This window comes from Stenella coeruleoalba (assembly GCF_951394435.1).
Source record: "Stenella coeruleoalba genome assembly, chromosome: 15".
NCBI lineage: Eukaryota > Metazoa > Chordata > Mammalia > Artiodactyla > Delphinidae > Stenella > Stenella coeruleoalba.
Window position 1 is genome coordinate 17,855,239 of NC_137161.1, and position 16,809 is coordinate 17,872,047.

Below are 16,809 nucleotides of genomic sequence, written 5' to 3' on the forward strand. Positions count from 1 at the left end.
TCCTTATTGATTTTCTGTCTGGATCATCTGTCCATTGATGTAAGTGGGATGTTAAGATGTTAAAGTCCCCTACAATTATTGTGTTAGTATCGATTTCTCCTTTCATGTCTGTTAATATTTGTCTTATATATTTAGGTGCCCCTATGTTGGATGCATATATATTTACAATTGTATCTTCTTCTTGGATTGATCCCTTGATCATTATGTAGTGCCCTTCTTTGTATCATGTAATAGTCTTTAAAGTCTATTTTGTCTGATGTAAGTATTGCTACTCTTTCTTTTGATTTCCATTTGCATGGAATACCTTTTTCCATCTCCTCACTTTTAGTCTGTATGTGTCTCTAGAGCTGAAGTGAGTCTCTTGTAGGAAGCATATATATGGGTCTTGTTTTTGTATCCTTTCAGCCACTCTGTGTCTTTTGGTTGGAGCATTTAGTCCATTTACATTTAAGGTAATTGTTGATTTGTATGTTCTTATTGCTGTTTTGTTAATTGTTTTGGATTTGGCTTTTTCTGCTTTCTTCTTTTGTTCTCTCATGATTTGATGACTATCTTCAGTGTTATGTTTGGATTTCTTTTTCTTTTTTGTGTGTATATCTATTATAGATTTTTGGTTTACACTTACCATGATGTTTTTGTATAGCAGTGTTTATATATAGATATGATTATTTTGAGTTGATGACCTCTTAATTTCAAATGCATTTTTAAAACCCTACATTTGTACTCTCCTCCCCTCATGATTACTGTTTTTGATACATTTTACCTATATCTTTTAATCTCCCTATTAGCTTTGTGTGGTGGTGATTTCCTACCTTTACTGTATGTTTGCCTTCACTGGTGAGCTTTGTCATTTTGTAATTTTCTTGTTTCTAGTTGTGGCCTTTTCTTTTTTGCCTAGAGATCATTTAACATTTGTTGCAAAGCTGGTTTGATGGTGCTGAACTCTTTTAGTTTTTGCTTATCTGTAAAGCTTTGGATTTCTCTATCAAATCTGAACGAGAGCCTTGCTGGGTAAAGTATTCTTGGTTGTAGATTTTCCCCTTTCATCATTTTAAATGTATTGTGCTACTCCCTCCTGGCCTGCAGAGTTTCTGCTGAAAAATCAGCTGATAGCCTTATGGGAGTGCCCTTGTATGTTGTTACTTTTCCCTTGCTGCTTTTAATATTCTCTGTTTATCTTTTTGTCATTTTAATTACAATGTGTCTTGGTGTGTTCCTCTTTGGGTTAATCCTGTATGGGACTTTCTGCACTTCCTAGACTTGGGTGATTGTTTCCTTTCCGTAGTTAGGGAAGTTTTTAGCTATTACGTCTTCAAATATTTTCTCAGGTCCTTTCTCTTCTCCTTCTGAGACCCCTATAATGTGACTATTAGTGCTCTAGATATTGTCCCAGAGGTCTCTTAAACTGTCCTCATTTCTTTTCATTATTTCTTCTGTTCAGTGGCAGTGATTTCCATTACTCTGTTTTCTATTACTGTCTTCCAGCTCACTGATCCATTCCTCCATATCATTTAGTCTACTATTGATTCCTTCTAGTGTATTTTTCATTTCATTTTTTGTATTCTTCATCTCTGTTCAGTTGTTCTTTATCTCTTCTCTTTGTTTAAACTTCTGATTTCTCCCTCTGTACATCCATTCTTCTTCTGAGTTCTTTGATCATCTTTATGATCATTACTCTGAACTTTTTCTCGGGTATATTGCCTATCTCCACTTCGCTTAATTCTTCTTCTGGGCTTTTATCTTGTTTCTTCGTCTGGAACATGTTCCTCTGCCACCCCATTTTGTCTAAGCTGCTATTTGTATTTTTATATATATGGTAGGTTAGTTACGTTTCTCAACCTTGCATAAGTGGCCTTCTGTAGAAGATGTCCTGTGCATCCCAGCAGTGCACTCCCCTCTCATCACCCAAGGTATATGCTCTTGGGGTGCCACCTAAGACGGCTGCATGGGTCCTTCTGTTGTGGCGGCATATGTGGGCAGTCTGGTAGGCTTGGTTGGCCCCTGGCCCAGTTGGTTGCCAAGCTCTGCCTTGTACAGATGCTGCTGGCTGCTAGTTAGTGTGGCCTGGTCACAAGGCACTGGCTGCAGAACCCTAGGGGTGTCCCGGGGCTAGTGCTGGCTCACTGGTGGCCGGAGTCAGGGTCCCGCAGACTCTTGGGCTGTTGCTGATCCACTGGCAGGTAAAGCCAGGTTCAGGGGTTAGTGCCAGGCAAGCAGAGCCAGTTCCTGGAGTCTGGCTGCAGGGCCCAGGGATCCCGGAGCTCATTTCAGGTTGGAGGGGGGCAATTCCCGACACAGTTGGGTATGGGGGTCTAGGGTATCTCAGAGCTTGCGTTGGCCTGCTAGTGTACAGGGCCAGGGCCCAGCTGGTGCCAGGGTAGGCTCTTGCCTACTGTGAGCGGGCTGGGTCTTCAGGGCTTCCTGAAGGGAAGGGCCTGTGCCTCCCCACTGGGAGGTGGAGTTGGGTCTTGGCCCTCTGGTGGGCAGGCCATGTCTAGGGGCTTTTCTAGAGGTGACTGTGGGTTCATGAAGTCTTTAGGCAGCCTGTCTGCTGATGGGTGGGGCTGTGTCCTTGCCCAGTTAGTTACTTAGCCTGAGGCATCCCAGCACTTGCGCCTATAGGCTTTTGGGTGGGGTTGATGAGCCAGGATGGCAGCCACCACCAGCAGTGTTCACACGGTAGAATGTTCCCAAATATGGCTGCCACCAGTGTCTATGGCCCCAGGGTGAGCCACAGCCATCCCCATCTCTCCGGGAGGCTCTCCAAGACCAGCAGGTAGGTCTGGCCCAGGCTATCAAATTGCTTTTGCCCTGGGTCCCAGTGAGATTTTGTGTGTACCCTTTAAGAGTGAAGTCTCTATTTCCTCCAGTCCTGTGGGACTCCCAAAATCAAGTCCCACTGGCCTTCAAAGCCAAATGCTCTGGGGGATCATTTTCCCAGTACCAGACCCCCAGGCTGGGGAGCCCAACGTGGGGCTCAGAACTCTCACTCCTGTGAGAGAACCTCTGTAACGTAATTATTCTCTAGTTTGTGGGTCGCCCACCCAGGGGTATGGGATTTGACTATGTTGTGAGTTTGCCCCTCCTACCTGTCTCTTTGTGGTTCCTTCTTTATGTCTTTAATTGCAGAAGATCTTCTGGTGGTAGGTTCCAGTCTTTTTCACCAATGGTGGTTCTGCATATAGTTGTGATTTTGGTGTGCTCGTGAGAGGAGGTGAGCTCTGGGTCTTTCTACTCCACCATCTTGGCGGCTCTCCTATAAACTGTCGATGCTTATGTGCTCATGGTCTGGCCCTTCAGTTCACATAGAAGTGGAGCTGAGACCACGTAAGTCACCAAGGGAGCAAAGCTCAGTTCCTCACCAGCTTCCACAAGAAACCCCCATGCACACTGAGCATTGTCCGTGTTTGTTATTATAAATTTGCTTAATATTTAGGAGTTTAGGAGAGGGGGGCTCACATGACACACTGATTCACCCTCAGCCCTTTCACTGGTTCCCTTATGCTCCTACTTTCCCTCTTCCATCTCCTAGGTCCCTCTCAAGAACAACCCACAGGCCTCTCTCCTCTGCCATGCAGAACAGTGTCCCCATATCACAGGTGGCACCTGTCCCCACTGCTCTGTCAGGCTGGCTGACCAGGAATTTTCACAAGGGCAGTCCTTTGGGTATTATTATCCTAAAGGGAAATTTTCATACGGGCTGCTAAGTAGAGGGAAAAAGACCCTTCACTTTATCCACCTTGTTTTGAGTGACCCTCTCCCACACTGCCAAATAATTATAGCTTACATTTATGGAGTACGTACTAGCTACAGACGCCTGTGCTAAGTAGACACATTCAGATTCACAGCCACTCATCACTTAACCCAGAGAAGCTAAGAGATGTGACCAAGTCACTCAGCTAGGGAGTGACAGGGCTGGGATTTGAGCCCAGGGCGCTTCAAGCAGGAGCCCCATTACCTTTTGCTAAGCTGCATACATGGGCCAAAGTGGTGGTACCCACTGAGGCACAACCTCAGCACTTGGACACCAGGACGGTCTTGAGCTAAACCTTAGAGGACATTTCTTATTGATGAGAATCATTTCCGAGCCCCAGAGGGTCACCAGGAACAGAGCACGGGCTTCCCCCATTCTCTCTCCCATTTCCCAGGGCTAGATGATGTGCAGCGTCCCGGCCTGGGGGCAGACCCTGATGATCCGTGGCAGCTGAAATACCACATCTGCCCACACGTTACCCGGCTGGATGTCACCCAGACCATTGCTGATGTTGTCTCACGGATTAGGGAACTCAAGTGAAAGGCTGGCTCTGATGGAGGATTAGAAGGACCCTGCAACCTTTCCCAGCCCTCTGGACATGGTGGAGAGTGACCTGGAAAATCAAACGCAGAGAAGTGTCCCAAAATAAAGGAGTCTTGTTTGAGGCAGAGTAGAACCTATTAGCTTGAGAAATTGGTCTGGAAATCTTATTAAAAGAGACAAATCGTTCCACATTCTCTCCAGACTGAAAATATTGGGGATAATAGACTTTCCTTGATGCCTTGGACCCATGTACCTCATGTCAGGATCAGAGCCAGCCTCTGGCAAGGCATGATTCAATGCAGGTAATGAAGGCAATTATGTTTTTTAAATTGGCAGTTCTGATTAATGCTGATTTCTCTAGCCAGCCACAGACATTATACTGGTCCCTCATTACTGTGAAGGTTGCAGGTCAGAAGAGCCAATGGCAAAGAGAAATGAAGTTCAAGTTGTGGATTTGTCATTACTGCACAGCTCAGCAGATGACTGTCCAGCCACAGAGACCGCTGTGACCACACACACACACGCGCGCGCACACACACACACACACACCACACCCCCCCACACCCCCCCCCCCCCCCCAGGAAAGCAAGGCATCGTGAAACTTACTCTTGCTTACCTTTGCTATTTAAGATGGGTGATAAGAGGAAGAATTCTTCAACTTTCTGTTCGCTATGATCATTGCTGTTGTTTTTGTGCAGCACCTAGAGGGTAAGAATGATACGAGTCGCTGCAATATAGTGGATGCTGGCACTCTGCTAAGGGCTTTCTTCCCATGTGTTCTCTCTTTATCCTTAGAACAGCCCTATAGGACAAGAGTTGGCCAACCTTCTCTGCAGAAAGAACCAGATAGGAAATACTTCAGGTTTTGCAGGCTGTGTGGTCTCTGTCACAACTACTCAAACCTGCCGTTATAGCTTGAAGGCAACCACAGAAAGTATGTAAATGGCTAATATGGCTAGATTTCAATAAAGCTTTATTTATAGAATCAGACGGCTGGCCAGGTTTGGCCAGTGGGCCAAAATGTGAACAAATGTTATCCCTAAGCTAGAGTTTAGGTTCCACAGCTAGGAAGGTGGGAGATGTGTGCTTTTCCCTCCTACGGTCTCCCTCCTCCCTGCTCGTCCATTCTGCCTCTAGTTCTGGAGGAAGGATAGAATCAAAAAAGTTTTTGCATGTGACTACCCAGGGTGAGTTGGCTGTTCTCTCAATGAAAGCAAAAGCGATCACCTTCATGAAAATCCTGCATCCGTGGTGGTCATGAGGAGGCCACCGGATTGCCGTGGGTAGCCTCTGTCCATCTAGTTCCTTGTCTACAAGCTCAGCATAGGCTGTGGCAGACCCCACTGAGATGCCAGGATCTCAGAAGCTTTGGTGGGTCTTTGAGTCTCAGCTACATCTTCCGGGAAACCCCCAGGTGAAAAGGCTTTCTAACACGTGGCCTCTTGATCCATGCTGGGGTGGTCCCAGCGAGCCTTAGCTCTCTCCTCCTTGCCCCTGGACAGTGTCCATCTCCACGCCCCTTGGGAACCAGGAGTTGAGGAAGCATGCTTTGCCTTGCATTGAGCCACAGCCTGTGCCACCTACCTTAATATTTCTTTCCCCAACTGTAGTCATCTAGTGACTCAACAGATCCGGGGCATAAACTATCTGTCTCTCACTCGATGACACTATAAACTTAAGGGACAATTTATGATCCTAGACCAGGCTTTCTTAGTCTCTGCACCATTGAGCACTGGGGCCAGATTCCTCTCAGGGGGGCGTCACATGCATTGTAGGATATTTAGCAGCAGCCTGGCCTCTACTCACTAGATGCCCATAGCAGCCCCCACCTGTGATCGTCAAAAATGTCTCTAGAATTGCCACATGTCCCCTGGGTGACAAAGCAACCTCTGCTGAGAAGCATTGTCTTAGGTTGAAAAGCAACCACTGCATTTTGCTCTCAGCTGTAGGTTCTAATTTCTAATTCCAAAAAAATAGAAAAGGTAATAGGCAAGATCTCTCAATAAATACCATGTTACATTATCTTTTGGTGCAAGGTAAGCATAATCAGCCCCATTTTACACAGGAGAAACTGAGGCCTGGATGGCACAGCTAGTAAGCAGCAGAGACTGGATTTGAACCCAAGCCTGTCTGATGCCAAAACCTATGTATTTTTTAAAACTACTCATGATCTGATGATGAAATAAACACTGTGAAGGTTTTCCTAGAATGGGGGAAAGTTGCTATGATTTGTGTTGAACTAAAGATTGTAGTTGCCCTTCCTCAGAGTGTTCTATCTAACCCTTACAGCAGCACAAGGTAGACAGTATTTCCCCCATTTTACAGATGGGGAAAACTGAGGCCCAGCAAGCCTAACGAATGGTTTGAAATCAGCACAGCAAAGATGTTTAAGCCCAGTATTTCTGTGCTCAGAGCTCTGACTTTTCAACAGCCAGGAAAATGGGTAGCTGTTCCCCAACAGGAAAGCTGAGCCTCATTTCCTACATAAAACTCTACCTTTCTAGCCAATGTGTCCTGCAGGCAGTAAGAAAGGCTTCATGATAAATAAAACCAATGCCCCCGGCCCCTGACCTTAGCCTTTTTCTGTGACCCCTTTCCTTACCTCAGCTCTGTATGCAGTACTGGCCTGAGAAGACCTCGGGGTGCTACGGGCCCATCCAGGTGGAATTCGTCTCCGCAGACATCGATGAGGACATCATCCACAGAATATTCCGCATCTGTAACATGGCTCGGGTAAGTGTACGGCTGCCGCTGCTTCCCAGACTCCTCCTTCCCAAAACAGATGGAAGCTGCCGGGAGAGGACCCCGCAGGCCAGCCAGGAGTCTGTGCTGTCCTCTCCTGTTCATCTCGTCCTTGGGGAAGTGACGCCTTTGCCAATTCCGGCTCCAGACCCAGCAATGGCTCCCACACACAGAGACACATAGGGGGACATCCAGCCTGCCATCTGCCTGTTTCCTGACACACTTGCTCCCATGTAGACACAAAATCTCAGAATGTAGCGCTTCCCTGTGTCACGCTGTTTCGGCATGAGTTGATGCAGCCTTTGATTGGATCCAGTAAGCTCTGGGCTAGATGGTGGGAACACCAAGATGGAAAATAGTAAGTTGCTTCCATGAGGAATTTCACTGCTGGGTGGAGTAGTATTGGGTGGGAGGGAACAGATGAGTGATCTATGAAATGGTGGCTAACTAAAGTGACCTTGGTCTTTACTGGGGGCTCGTGGTGAACAGGATTCAGTCCCTGCCCTCAGAATTCTCTATCTAATGGGAAAGCGAGACGTGTTTTGGCTCATGAACTGCAGAAAGGGAGAAGAATCCTGCCCAGTATTCAGGGAAGGCTTTCTAGAGAAAGGGGCATTTGAATTGGGTTTTGAGGACTGAGGAGAAGTTTTTCAGGTAGAGGAGGGATGCAGAGCAGTCATGGCAGGAGAATCAGTGTGCACAGAGGTGTAGAGGTGGGTATGGGGATAGCGTGTGACTCTCCCCATGAGGACATTATAGCGTAGACCCCACTTATTCCATCTTCCACTGCAATGCTGCAGCCTCCAGGGTATCTGGAGGGCCTGCATCCCTAAAGCATCCCCAGCAGAACAGCCCTAATAGCCTCTCTCTTCTCAGCCACAGGATGGATATCGTATAGTCCAGCACCTCCAGTACATTGGCTGGCCTGCCTACCGGGACACACCCCCCTCCAAGCGCTCTCTGCTCAAAGTGGTCCGACGGCTGGAGAAGTGGCAGGAGCAGTACGATGGGAGGGAGGGACGCACTGTGGTCCACTGCCTGTGAGTATGATGGAGGGGTCTCCAGGGCAACTGGGTGGTGGGTAATGGGACATCCCTGAGGATGCCGCTGGCCACAAATACCAGTCCTAGGCATGCCTGGCCATACATCCTTACAGGCCAATAGGAGTGTAGTCGAGGCATTACAGTCCTTTTAATGGACTGGGATTGCAGCCATAAAGCTATGTGTGCAACAGCTGATTCATGATCACTCACTTTGCTTAGAACTTAAAATGATTTGGGGAGAAGTGATGGACAGGGCCTCACTCTTTCAAAAGGAAGTTGAGTCAGAGTCTTCCCTTTTTCAGAATAATATTTCTGGAGCAGGTGGAGGAATTAATAACATCTTACCCTGGAATTGAGTTCAGTCATTTCAAAACCGGCTTATCGTGCCCCCTCTTTTCATGTGGTGCACAGATGTCAGGAAAATCAGAGAGCTTAAGGGAGGGGTGGACGGGGGGCCCTTCCTCCTCTTTCCCATGCGATTGTTTTTTAGCCTGCTTTTTTGCAGGAGTACCTTTTATTCCTGTCTTCCCCCGCCGAGGTGACCAGCAGTTTGAGCTGTAGGAAAGCACAGGGGTGTCCTTCTGTCAAGAGACTTTGGCATCCTTGGAGGGCAGAGACACCAAAACAGACACTGAAATGCAGGCACTGGCCAGTGAATGGAGGGCAACTGTCTGTACTTGAAACATCTGGTCGTTGGGTGTCCTGTGGATAAAACATCTGGGAGGTAGACTCAGTGACTTATGTTCTCTAGACACAGACCATTACATGACATCATTAGTTGCTCTTGGCAGTACGCCCAGGAGTTCCAAATCTGGCACATTCCTAAAGAGGTTTTCTGTAAGAAAGAGTTGGAGGGGTGTTTCTATGAAGATGACTTATGGAGCATCAGAAAGAAAGTGTGACAGAGGGATGACCCCGCCAAGAGCCCCCTTTCCCTATTTTCCAGGTCAGTAGGGTCTTGCTTAAACCAGGGAGTATAAATAGAGATGCGTCTTTTCGGGATTCAGCATCTGAGACCCATCCCAGCCCCACCCAAAACCTAGGCTGGCTGACCCCAGCTAACAGAGGTGTCTCATGGTACTGCTGTCCTCAGCGGATGGAAGGAACTAGGAATAAAAACACACGCAACCTTCCGCTGTCTTCACTGGATGTGTAGGTGGACGCAGAGCATCCTTTTGGACAAGGACACAGGCACCACACGGACAAAGACACTCTGTCTGTCCTGGGGGTTTGGGTCAGTGTGCCGTGGGTGGCAGTCACATGCTGCTAGAACCAAGGAAACATCAAGCTAAGTGAGCTTTCAAAGGTTATCAAATGAAGAACCTGAGGCTCAGACACAGGAAGTGACTTGCCCAAGGTCAAAGCAGGTTCACGGCACAGATGGGACTCCAACCATAACTCATGGCTCAGGCTAAGACTTTCACCACTGCCTCACCTTGCATTTGCCAGGGCAGTCACCCTCCACTACTGCCAACACGGCCTTAGGCTCAGCAGGTGCCTGAGGGGTACCCAGGAGTCTCGCTCACCTTTTTGCTGTGTGTTTAGAAATGGGGGAGGCCGCAGCGGAACCTTCTGTGCTGTCTGCAGCGTGTGTGAGATGATCCAGCAGCAAAACATCATCGATGTGTTCCACATCGTGAAAACATTACGTAACAACAAGTCCAACATGGTGGAGACCCTGGTGAGTGTCCCGAGAACTGTTCTCCAGTAGCCAGGGGCTGACCGTAGTTCCCTTGACCTGAAGAAAATAGCATCAGAGTAAAAACACTCAACAGCCGGATGCTTCCTGAGCACCTGCAGTCACTGCCCTTTGCCCACAGTTACCTGCTTCCTCCCTCCAGCCTCACCAGCTTTTCTTCTGCAGAGTCCAGATATTCGTCTTGGCACACGCTGCGTTGTTTTACTCTTTCCACTCTGTGGGAAAGTATCACTGATTCTGGCTTAGGGGAAGGGATTCTGGATTAGTAGCATGTGAATTAGGTTTTTGACTCAGTCCAGTCCCATTCTAATTAATTTATGCTCATTTTTATCATATAAAGCATTGGGCTAGGACACTGTGAAGGAAGGGATAGGAAGAGACTGGGGGCAGAGCTCCAGATGTTAAGAAAGACCTGGTGCAGAGATGGAGACATACCATACACAGGGAACTTTAATGAGTCTCCAAGTCTGGTCCACAGACCAGCAGCAGCAGTAGTGTCACACGGGAGCCTGGTAGAAATGCAGACTCTTTTTTTTTTTTTTGCGGTACGCGGGCCTCTCACTGCTGTGGCCTCTCCTGTTGCGGAGCCCAGGCTCCGGACGCGCAGGCTCAGCGGCCATGGCTCACGGGCCCAACCGCTCTGCGGCATATGGGATCTTCCCGGACCGGGGCACGAACCCGCATCCCCTGCATCGGCAGGGAGACTCTCAACCACTGCGCCACCAGGGAAGTCCGAAATGCAGACTCTTGAGCCCCACTCCAGATCTATTGAATCTGAATCTGCGTGGACAATTTTGAATTGACTGTTAGTATAGACATAGATAATGTTTCCTCCATAATCTGTATCTCTAAACTAAATGCATTTTCCCTTTCCATCTTCTCTTCTCCCTCTCTGCCTCTCCTCCTCTCAGGAACAGTATAAATTTGTATACGAGGTGGCACTGGAATATTTAAGCTCCTTTTAGCCCAATGGCGTGGAGAACCTGCCAGAGTCCAGAGGCTGCTGCAGCCAACCCCCTTTTCTGTGAACGGCAGCGACTGGGCTCAGGGGCTAGGCGGTGGCGCCCTGCCCAACTGCAAGGAGAAGACTGGTGGGCCTGTGGTCCGTGGTGGGCTCTGTACCTTCGGAGGAGTCTCCAGTTGCTGTGGAGGACGCCGCCCTGAAAGGCCCAGGCTTCTTTTCCAACCTCAGGCACGGGCCCATACAGAAGTGCACCTGTATAGCAAGGCCCGGATTTTTCAGTGCCCAGACCTCTTCCTTTTGCTCTTTTCAGGTTTGTGAATCTCGAGGCAAGCTGACTATGTGGGTACAGGGGAGTGACAGGCCTGGCAGCACGTCCTCTGCCCTCCGTCCTCTGGGCGGTGGGGGGATGTGTGCTTTCCTCCTCCACGGGGTCGTGAATATGACCAGGCTCTGCTGCCGTCTCCTTCAGGGACCTCTGGATCACTGGGACTTCAGAATGCTCCCGAGACCACAGCAGAGGCCCCCATCCTCCCAACTAACCTGCATGGGGCTTGGCCCACCACCATTGTGTACTCGTCCCCCAGCCCAGGCCTTGACCTTCTGTCATTCACTGGCCAGTCCGCTGTGTCCGCGGCAGTCCTGGACGAAGGTCTGCTTTGCGTTTTTGTGGTCAGTGCGGTGGGGCAGAACTGCAGGGGACTTTGCTGCTGCTCCTTGTGTCTGTGAAGAAGGACTGCCTCCCTGGGGCACGGCTCTGGCTGACCCTGTGTGTCTTGGGCGGTGGCTCCTTTGGGAGGGATGAACAAGTTAAGATTTGATGATTTTCCAAAGTGTACGTGTAAAGAAACTTTCTTTTGGAGGGTGTAAAATCTTCCTTAGTCTCATATCAAAAAAAGGTGGGAGGGACGTTTGGTTGTGTAGCTATAAGACAAATCTCTGGGGCCTGTTATCTCTCCTGGAAATGTCCTCAAAAGGTCCCAGCCAGGGACAGCACAGCCACTGAGCAAGGGAGAGAGAGATAGGCTGAAGGGCTAGTCTGAAGACAGTCCCTTTTGGCCTTTGGGGCAGATAGACAGAGTACCAGCATAACCTCGGATCTCCAAATTTGAACACCTTCCTAGAGAAACTCAGCTGCCATCTTAGAAAATAGTCATCGTAAAATAGGACAAGGGGATGAGACCTGGGGAATCTAGACTCTTGCCCAAAGTATGGGTCAGTCAGTGACAGGGGCGCCAGCACTGGCTAAGTATCTCTTATATGCCAGGCTTGGCAAGTTCTTGGAGCCCACCCCCGCCCTCCCTGAGAGAGCTATGCACCTGTTATCATCCTTATTTTACAACCAAGACACTGAGGCGTCTTCCTCAGTCATGATGTTCTGGTTTCCAAAAGGCAGGTAATAGTGATGAGACTTATTTGTAATGTTTTCTTCATCCTTTTCTCAGCCAAGCAATTCTTATATGGACGGAAAATAAGGCCAGAAATTTCTGAGCAGAGAACTCCACAAATGGGAATTTAATTCTTTCTTTCCTATGCCAATTTTTCTGGGAAGCTCAGAATTTCAGATATATTATTTCAGCAACTCATTCCCAGCTCCCCAGGAAAGCTAGTCCCATCTCCTTTCTTAGCCAGTGAAAACAATTCCCTGTGCCCTCAGGCGGTGAGGTCTGCCAGCCAGGGACACTCTACCTTGGTCTCTAGCTGGTGCTTTGGTACAGTACCTGGCAGCCCCCGGGTGGCCTGGGATCCAGGAAGCTTCATCTTGAAGGCTGGTCTAGCTCCAGAGCAGCCATGAGAAGCATAGAATTCAATAAGGCACAGTGTTCTCCCTAAAGAACTTACTGTATCCTGGGAAAACTGAACCACAGCGCAGCTTACCAGTGTTACACGAGCCTCACAGCAAGAGAGATTCAGCGTAGAGCTTTCTAGAGGAGGTGACATCTATTCCACTGGGTAGAAAAAGGAAGAAAAGGAAACTCAGGCCAAGGGATCAGCATGTGTGAAGACAAAGAGGTGTGCAGAATCCTTGGCGGGGGGGCGGGGGGGGGGGTGCGGTGAGATGGCAGATCAGCTCAACTAGAGCAGAACATGGCAGGAGGTAAGCCAGGGTCAGGGGGCAAATGCTCCACCAGCAGGGCAGACTTGGCCCCTGCGGGCAAGAAGGACGCAGTGGAGCTTTGAGTGATGTGCTCAGCTCAGTGCTAGAGGAGGCTCCCTCTGGGGCCAGTGGGGCTGCCTCTTTCCTTTCATCAGACACTGTGAAAATGGTCCCTTAAGCGTATACTTTGTAATATCACATCTACTTGTCTGTCTGCTCATTATTTTGTTGCTGGATCAGGAGACGCAGCTTCTGTGAGAAACTCAGGGTCTCTGCTCTGCCACGAAGCAGGGTGACCAAGCCAGACCCCTGGGCCCATGAGGACGGGACATGGAAGGAGCCCACAGAAGCTGTTCCCGTCAGCATGGGCTCTGGAACTGTCTGGAAGTCCAGGGACACCAGACTCGATCAAGGAAGGGCTGTCACTTTGGAGGTTCAAAAGGAAGCATCTCAAAGCAAAGGAAAGCGGAGGAGCCCCACCATGAACTTGCTCTTCCCCTTTCATGGTCCCTTTTCCTGGTCCCCAGGCCCTGGCCCCCTGCTGGCCTCCCCTGGCTCTAGTCTCGGCCTTCAAGGAGCCTGTGACATAGCAGATCAGCCGGCTATATGCTCCTCTCTCAGATCTGGGCTCATCCGTACAGAATGGGGGCTGGGAGAGGGTTGTGCTCTCTAACAAACACAAAGAAACCCTAGGATTTACTCTGCTCAGGAGGGGGCAGAATAGCTGGCAGATGAAAATGACAGTGGCTTCTATCAATCATTTCAGATGGTAGGAATTTAGAATGTGACTTTGGGGAGAAGGAATTTAGAATGGAAACTCGGGCCGTGCTGGGTAACCCAACAAGGGCCAGTGATGGTTCCCCCAGCTTAGCAGCCCCGGCCCCCGTCATTTCCTCACAACCCAACCGCCCTCCGGAGGATGCAGGGCAGTGAACGGTCTCCGGCCAGTTTACACTGGAAGACGCGGAGGCTCGCGGACGGGGATGCTTTCCCCAAGATCCCACGTGGCGAGAATGTGGCAGGACGTGGATGAGACGGGGCGCTGGTGCCCGGGAATTTGGACTGGATCCCAGGAAAGCTCATGGGCAAGCAGCCCCTCCCCCGGGGTGCTCCACACTTACGGGGCAGGCTCACCGTTCACGACGCAGAGGGAAGTGGAACTCATGGTCTCTGGGTCTCCATGACAGGGCCCAGCCTCCTGTCTCTGGGCTGCCCAAGAGAGTCCCCTCACTTAGCACAAAGCCTCATGGCTCTCACCTCCCAGATGTGGACCCTGTTTGGAGGAGAGGCAAGGAATTAACGAGAAGCCGGGTACTGTCCCCACCTGACTGCATGTCTGGCCTAGACATCTTCGGGATGTATCCTAGCTGCATCCTAACACGTCGTCCTCTCCTCCTTTCTGGTACGAAGGTCCTGGGGCCGGGGGGCTCTGAGCCTCTAGATGGCTACAGCACGCCTCCCATTGTGGGAACAGAAGGGATCAGATTGCTTTTACACTGTCTCTTTGGATGTAGCCCGGGCAGTGGCCTGCCTGCCACGTCAGCCTTCCCGTGCAAGCAGCAGACCCTGTGCTGGAGACTGTAAACGTGAGCTCACCCAATTCTTCCAGCATTCCTAAGAAGTGCTTCTACTTGCCACCATTGTATAGATGAGGAGACTGAGGTTCAGAGGGATGAAGTCGTTGGCCCACAGTTCCACCACAGCTACTAAAGGAGGGAGCCAGGATTTAAACTGGTTGTTTTGACTTCAAAGACAATATTTTCCCATGTCTCAGATTTTCCCATGGGGGGGGGGGCTACCTGTAACAGCAAAGGCTAGAGTGAAACAGGCCCAATGGATCTTGTAAAGCCCAAAGCAGACAATGGTCAGCTTAAAATTCCTTCAGTTTCATGTCTAGCAATTCACATAATATTTGCATTCTTCTCTAATTTAGCCTGATTTGTTTTCATAGAAGTGCATAAATATTTTTTTAACCACGTGTGCTCTGGTCCCTCATGTGGCTTTGATCCCTTCAACTCACTATGATGGACCCTAGGGAATTACAGCCCAGTCTAAGAGGCACAATGCCTGGCCATGCTGCTTCCTCCTGAGGCCAATTCTAGACTCAAGTGCAGCCCACCTTCCCCTTAGCAGGTCCTATGGTATGGGGGTACCCTGACCTCACTGTTCATGGGTTGATCTCAACTCAAGTCTTCTTAAGTTGGATACTGGAAAAAAGCCATTGAAATCTACTAGAATTACAAGGACATGCCCATCTGGAGTGGCGACGGCTGAGCGCATAAAACCCTAAAGGGAAAGGAGGTGATGAACACAGCCTTACTCAGCAGATTCCTGAATGCTGGGGCCTCTACAAGGCGGTGCCCTTAGTCTAGGTAGAGTCATACGGTTGCTAATGTGGGCCAATCTGAGGACACACTTCACGTGAGGGGCTGGGGGCTGGAAGCCTCGTCACTTTACTTCAACCCCACATACTCACTGGGTTCTTACAACACGCAGGGCCCTGGGGGGGCTGCCATCAGGAAGCTCAGTTTACTATGGCACAGGCCATCCCTTGCTGAGACATGGGGTTGTGATAGGAAGGACTCAGTCTTTGGTTCTAATTCAGCCCAGCCATTTCTTGGCTGTAGAATGTTGGGCCAACCAACCAATTAGTGGGAAAAGATGTAGAAAGAGGAGCCTCGGCCAGGTAGAAGGGGTAAGTAGATCTGGAGAGCTTTGGGTAGGAAAACAGGAAGGCAAAGCCAAGTTAGGACCCGACAGGACTCCTCAGAACCAAGGTTGCATACGGTCTGCTGGGCAAATTGGTCACTTCTGTGACACAGTAGGATGGGGGATGGAGAGGGACTGGCCAGAACCACCTGGAACAAAGGTGTTGCTTTCGAATGTGTCTCAGTATCTTGGAGAAAAGATGATAATCTTTCCCTCTGACCAATCACGTTTATCCATCATCGGTTCCCCGTTGGTAAGCTAGCCTCCCCATGCTCCACATTTCCTCAGTTCTGGTGTGAATCCCTGGTGTGTGTCCTCACTGCGGTCCACACAGTTGTGGTGTGAATCCCTGGTGTGTGCATAGAGGTGTTCAGTCTAGCAAGGATGCTGCAGACAGAAGTGAGGCCCAGGGAGGAGCAAACAGATGCTCATCATGTCATCTTTGCAGGAGTAACTGCCCAGCCCAGATCCAGGGACACTGAAGGAGAGGGCAGCTCCCCTGTACCTCACAGGGGATGAAGAAAACCCCCTTCACTTAGCCTGCATCTGGCCTCTCCTGGGCTGGACAGAGAGGCCATCAGCACCAAGTTGAGTCAGGAGTAATGCCATGAAAACACGGGTGAGCCTGTCGGTAAGATGACCACGATGCTAATTCTAAACCATAAGGCCAACACATTGTGCTGGGCCGGGATCCCGGGGGACAGGTGGTCCACCCAAGCTGCAGGGCAGAAGATGAGACATGAGTCACGTGGTGGCCGTGCATCTCCAAGCCCTGACTTGCCTTCCCCGTCATCTAACTAGTCTGAGCTCCTTCTCAGCCCATGATGCCAGCTTCAAATCACAGCCAAATAAAACGGAAATAAGTAATGTGAACCCAGCATAGAGGGAACCAGCTGAGACAGCCTTGTTCCTATATCCCCATGCAAGGGTTCCGTGTTGGAGGTTTTCAACAGAGACGTGCCTAGCAGTGATAAAATGCAAAGCCTTGGCTTCCATCTATCCAGGATCTGCCTTTGAGGTCATACACTGTCTGAACAGCAAGGAGAGAAGTCAGTGGCAGAGAGTGGCGGAGGCTCCAGTTTTTCAGAGTCATGGGTATGATCCTCAGAAGCACAGAGAGATGGCTAAGCCATGCTTATGCACGTGAACAGACTCTCCTCTGGTTTACTGGTAGCCAGACATAGACTTTTGCGTCACACTGGCTGGCTGTACAACACTCTTGTAGGTACCAAGACCATCTCTTGCATCCCTCCTGCCTGC

At 49.6% G+C, this 16,809-nt stretch overlaps 1 protein-coding gene and 2 long non-coding RNA genes across 4 annotated transcripts in view; 1 reads left to right on the forward strand and 2 right to left on the reverse strand.

Moving 5' to 3' along the window:
- Positions 1–10,829, forward strand: part of PTPRT (protein tyrosine phosphatase receptor type T) — a 1,078,581-nt gene extending 1,067,752 nt beyond the window's left edge. The window contains 4 exon segments of the mRNA XM_079943946.1: positions 6,905–7,030; positions 7,916–8,079; positions 9,628–9,763; positions 10,693–10,829. Of these exon segments, the coding sequence (XP_079800072.1) occupies positions 6,905–7,030; positions 7,916–8,079; positions 9,628–9,763; positions 10,693–10,746 (480 nt within the window). The 3' untranslated portion in view covers positions 10,747–10,829.
- Positions 341–9,744, reverse strand: LOC307197723. Of its 2 annotated transcripts, XR_013831492.1 has the most exons (5): positions 9,609–9,727; positions 8,594–8,784; positions 6,900–7,014; positions 4,914–4,998; positions 341–4,367 (listed from the first exon to the last, which is right to left on the reverse strand). It is a non-coding gene; the product is annotated as an uncharacterized lncRNA (long non-coding RNA). The 2 variants fall into 2 exon arrangements; XR_013831491.1 differs by having other exon boundaries at positions 8,594–9,744.
- Positions 9,751–16,809, reverse strand: part of LOC307197722 — a 238,969-nt gene continuing 231,910 nt past the window's right edge. The window contains exons 5-8 of the long non-coding RNA XR_013831490.1: positions 13,975–14,113; positions 12,621–12,691; positions 9,907–11,532; positions 9,751–9,820 (exon numbers count right to left, since the gene is read on the reverse strand). This is a non-coding gene — a long non-coding RNA (uncharacterized lncRNA). The remainder of the gene's footprint in view (positions 9,821–9,906; positions 11,533–12,620; positions 12,692–13,974; positions 14,114–16,809) is intronic.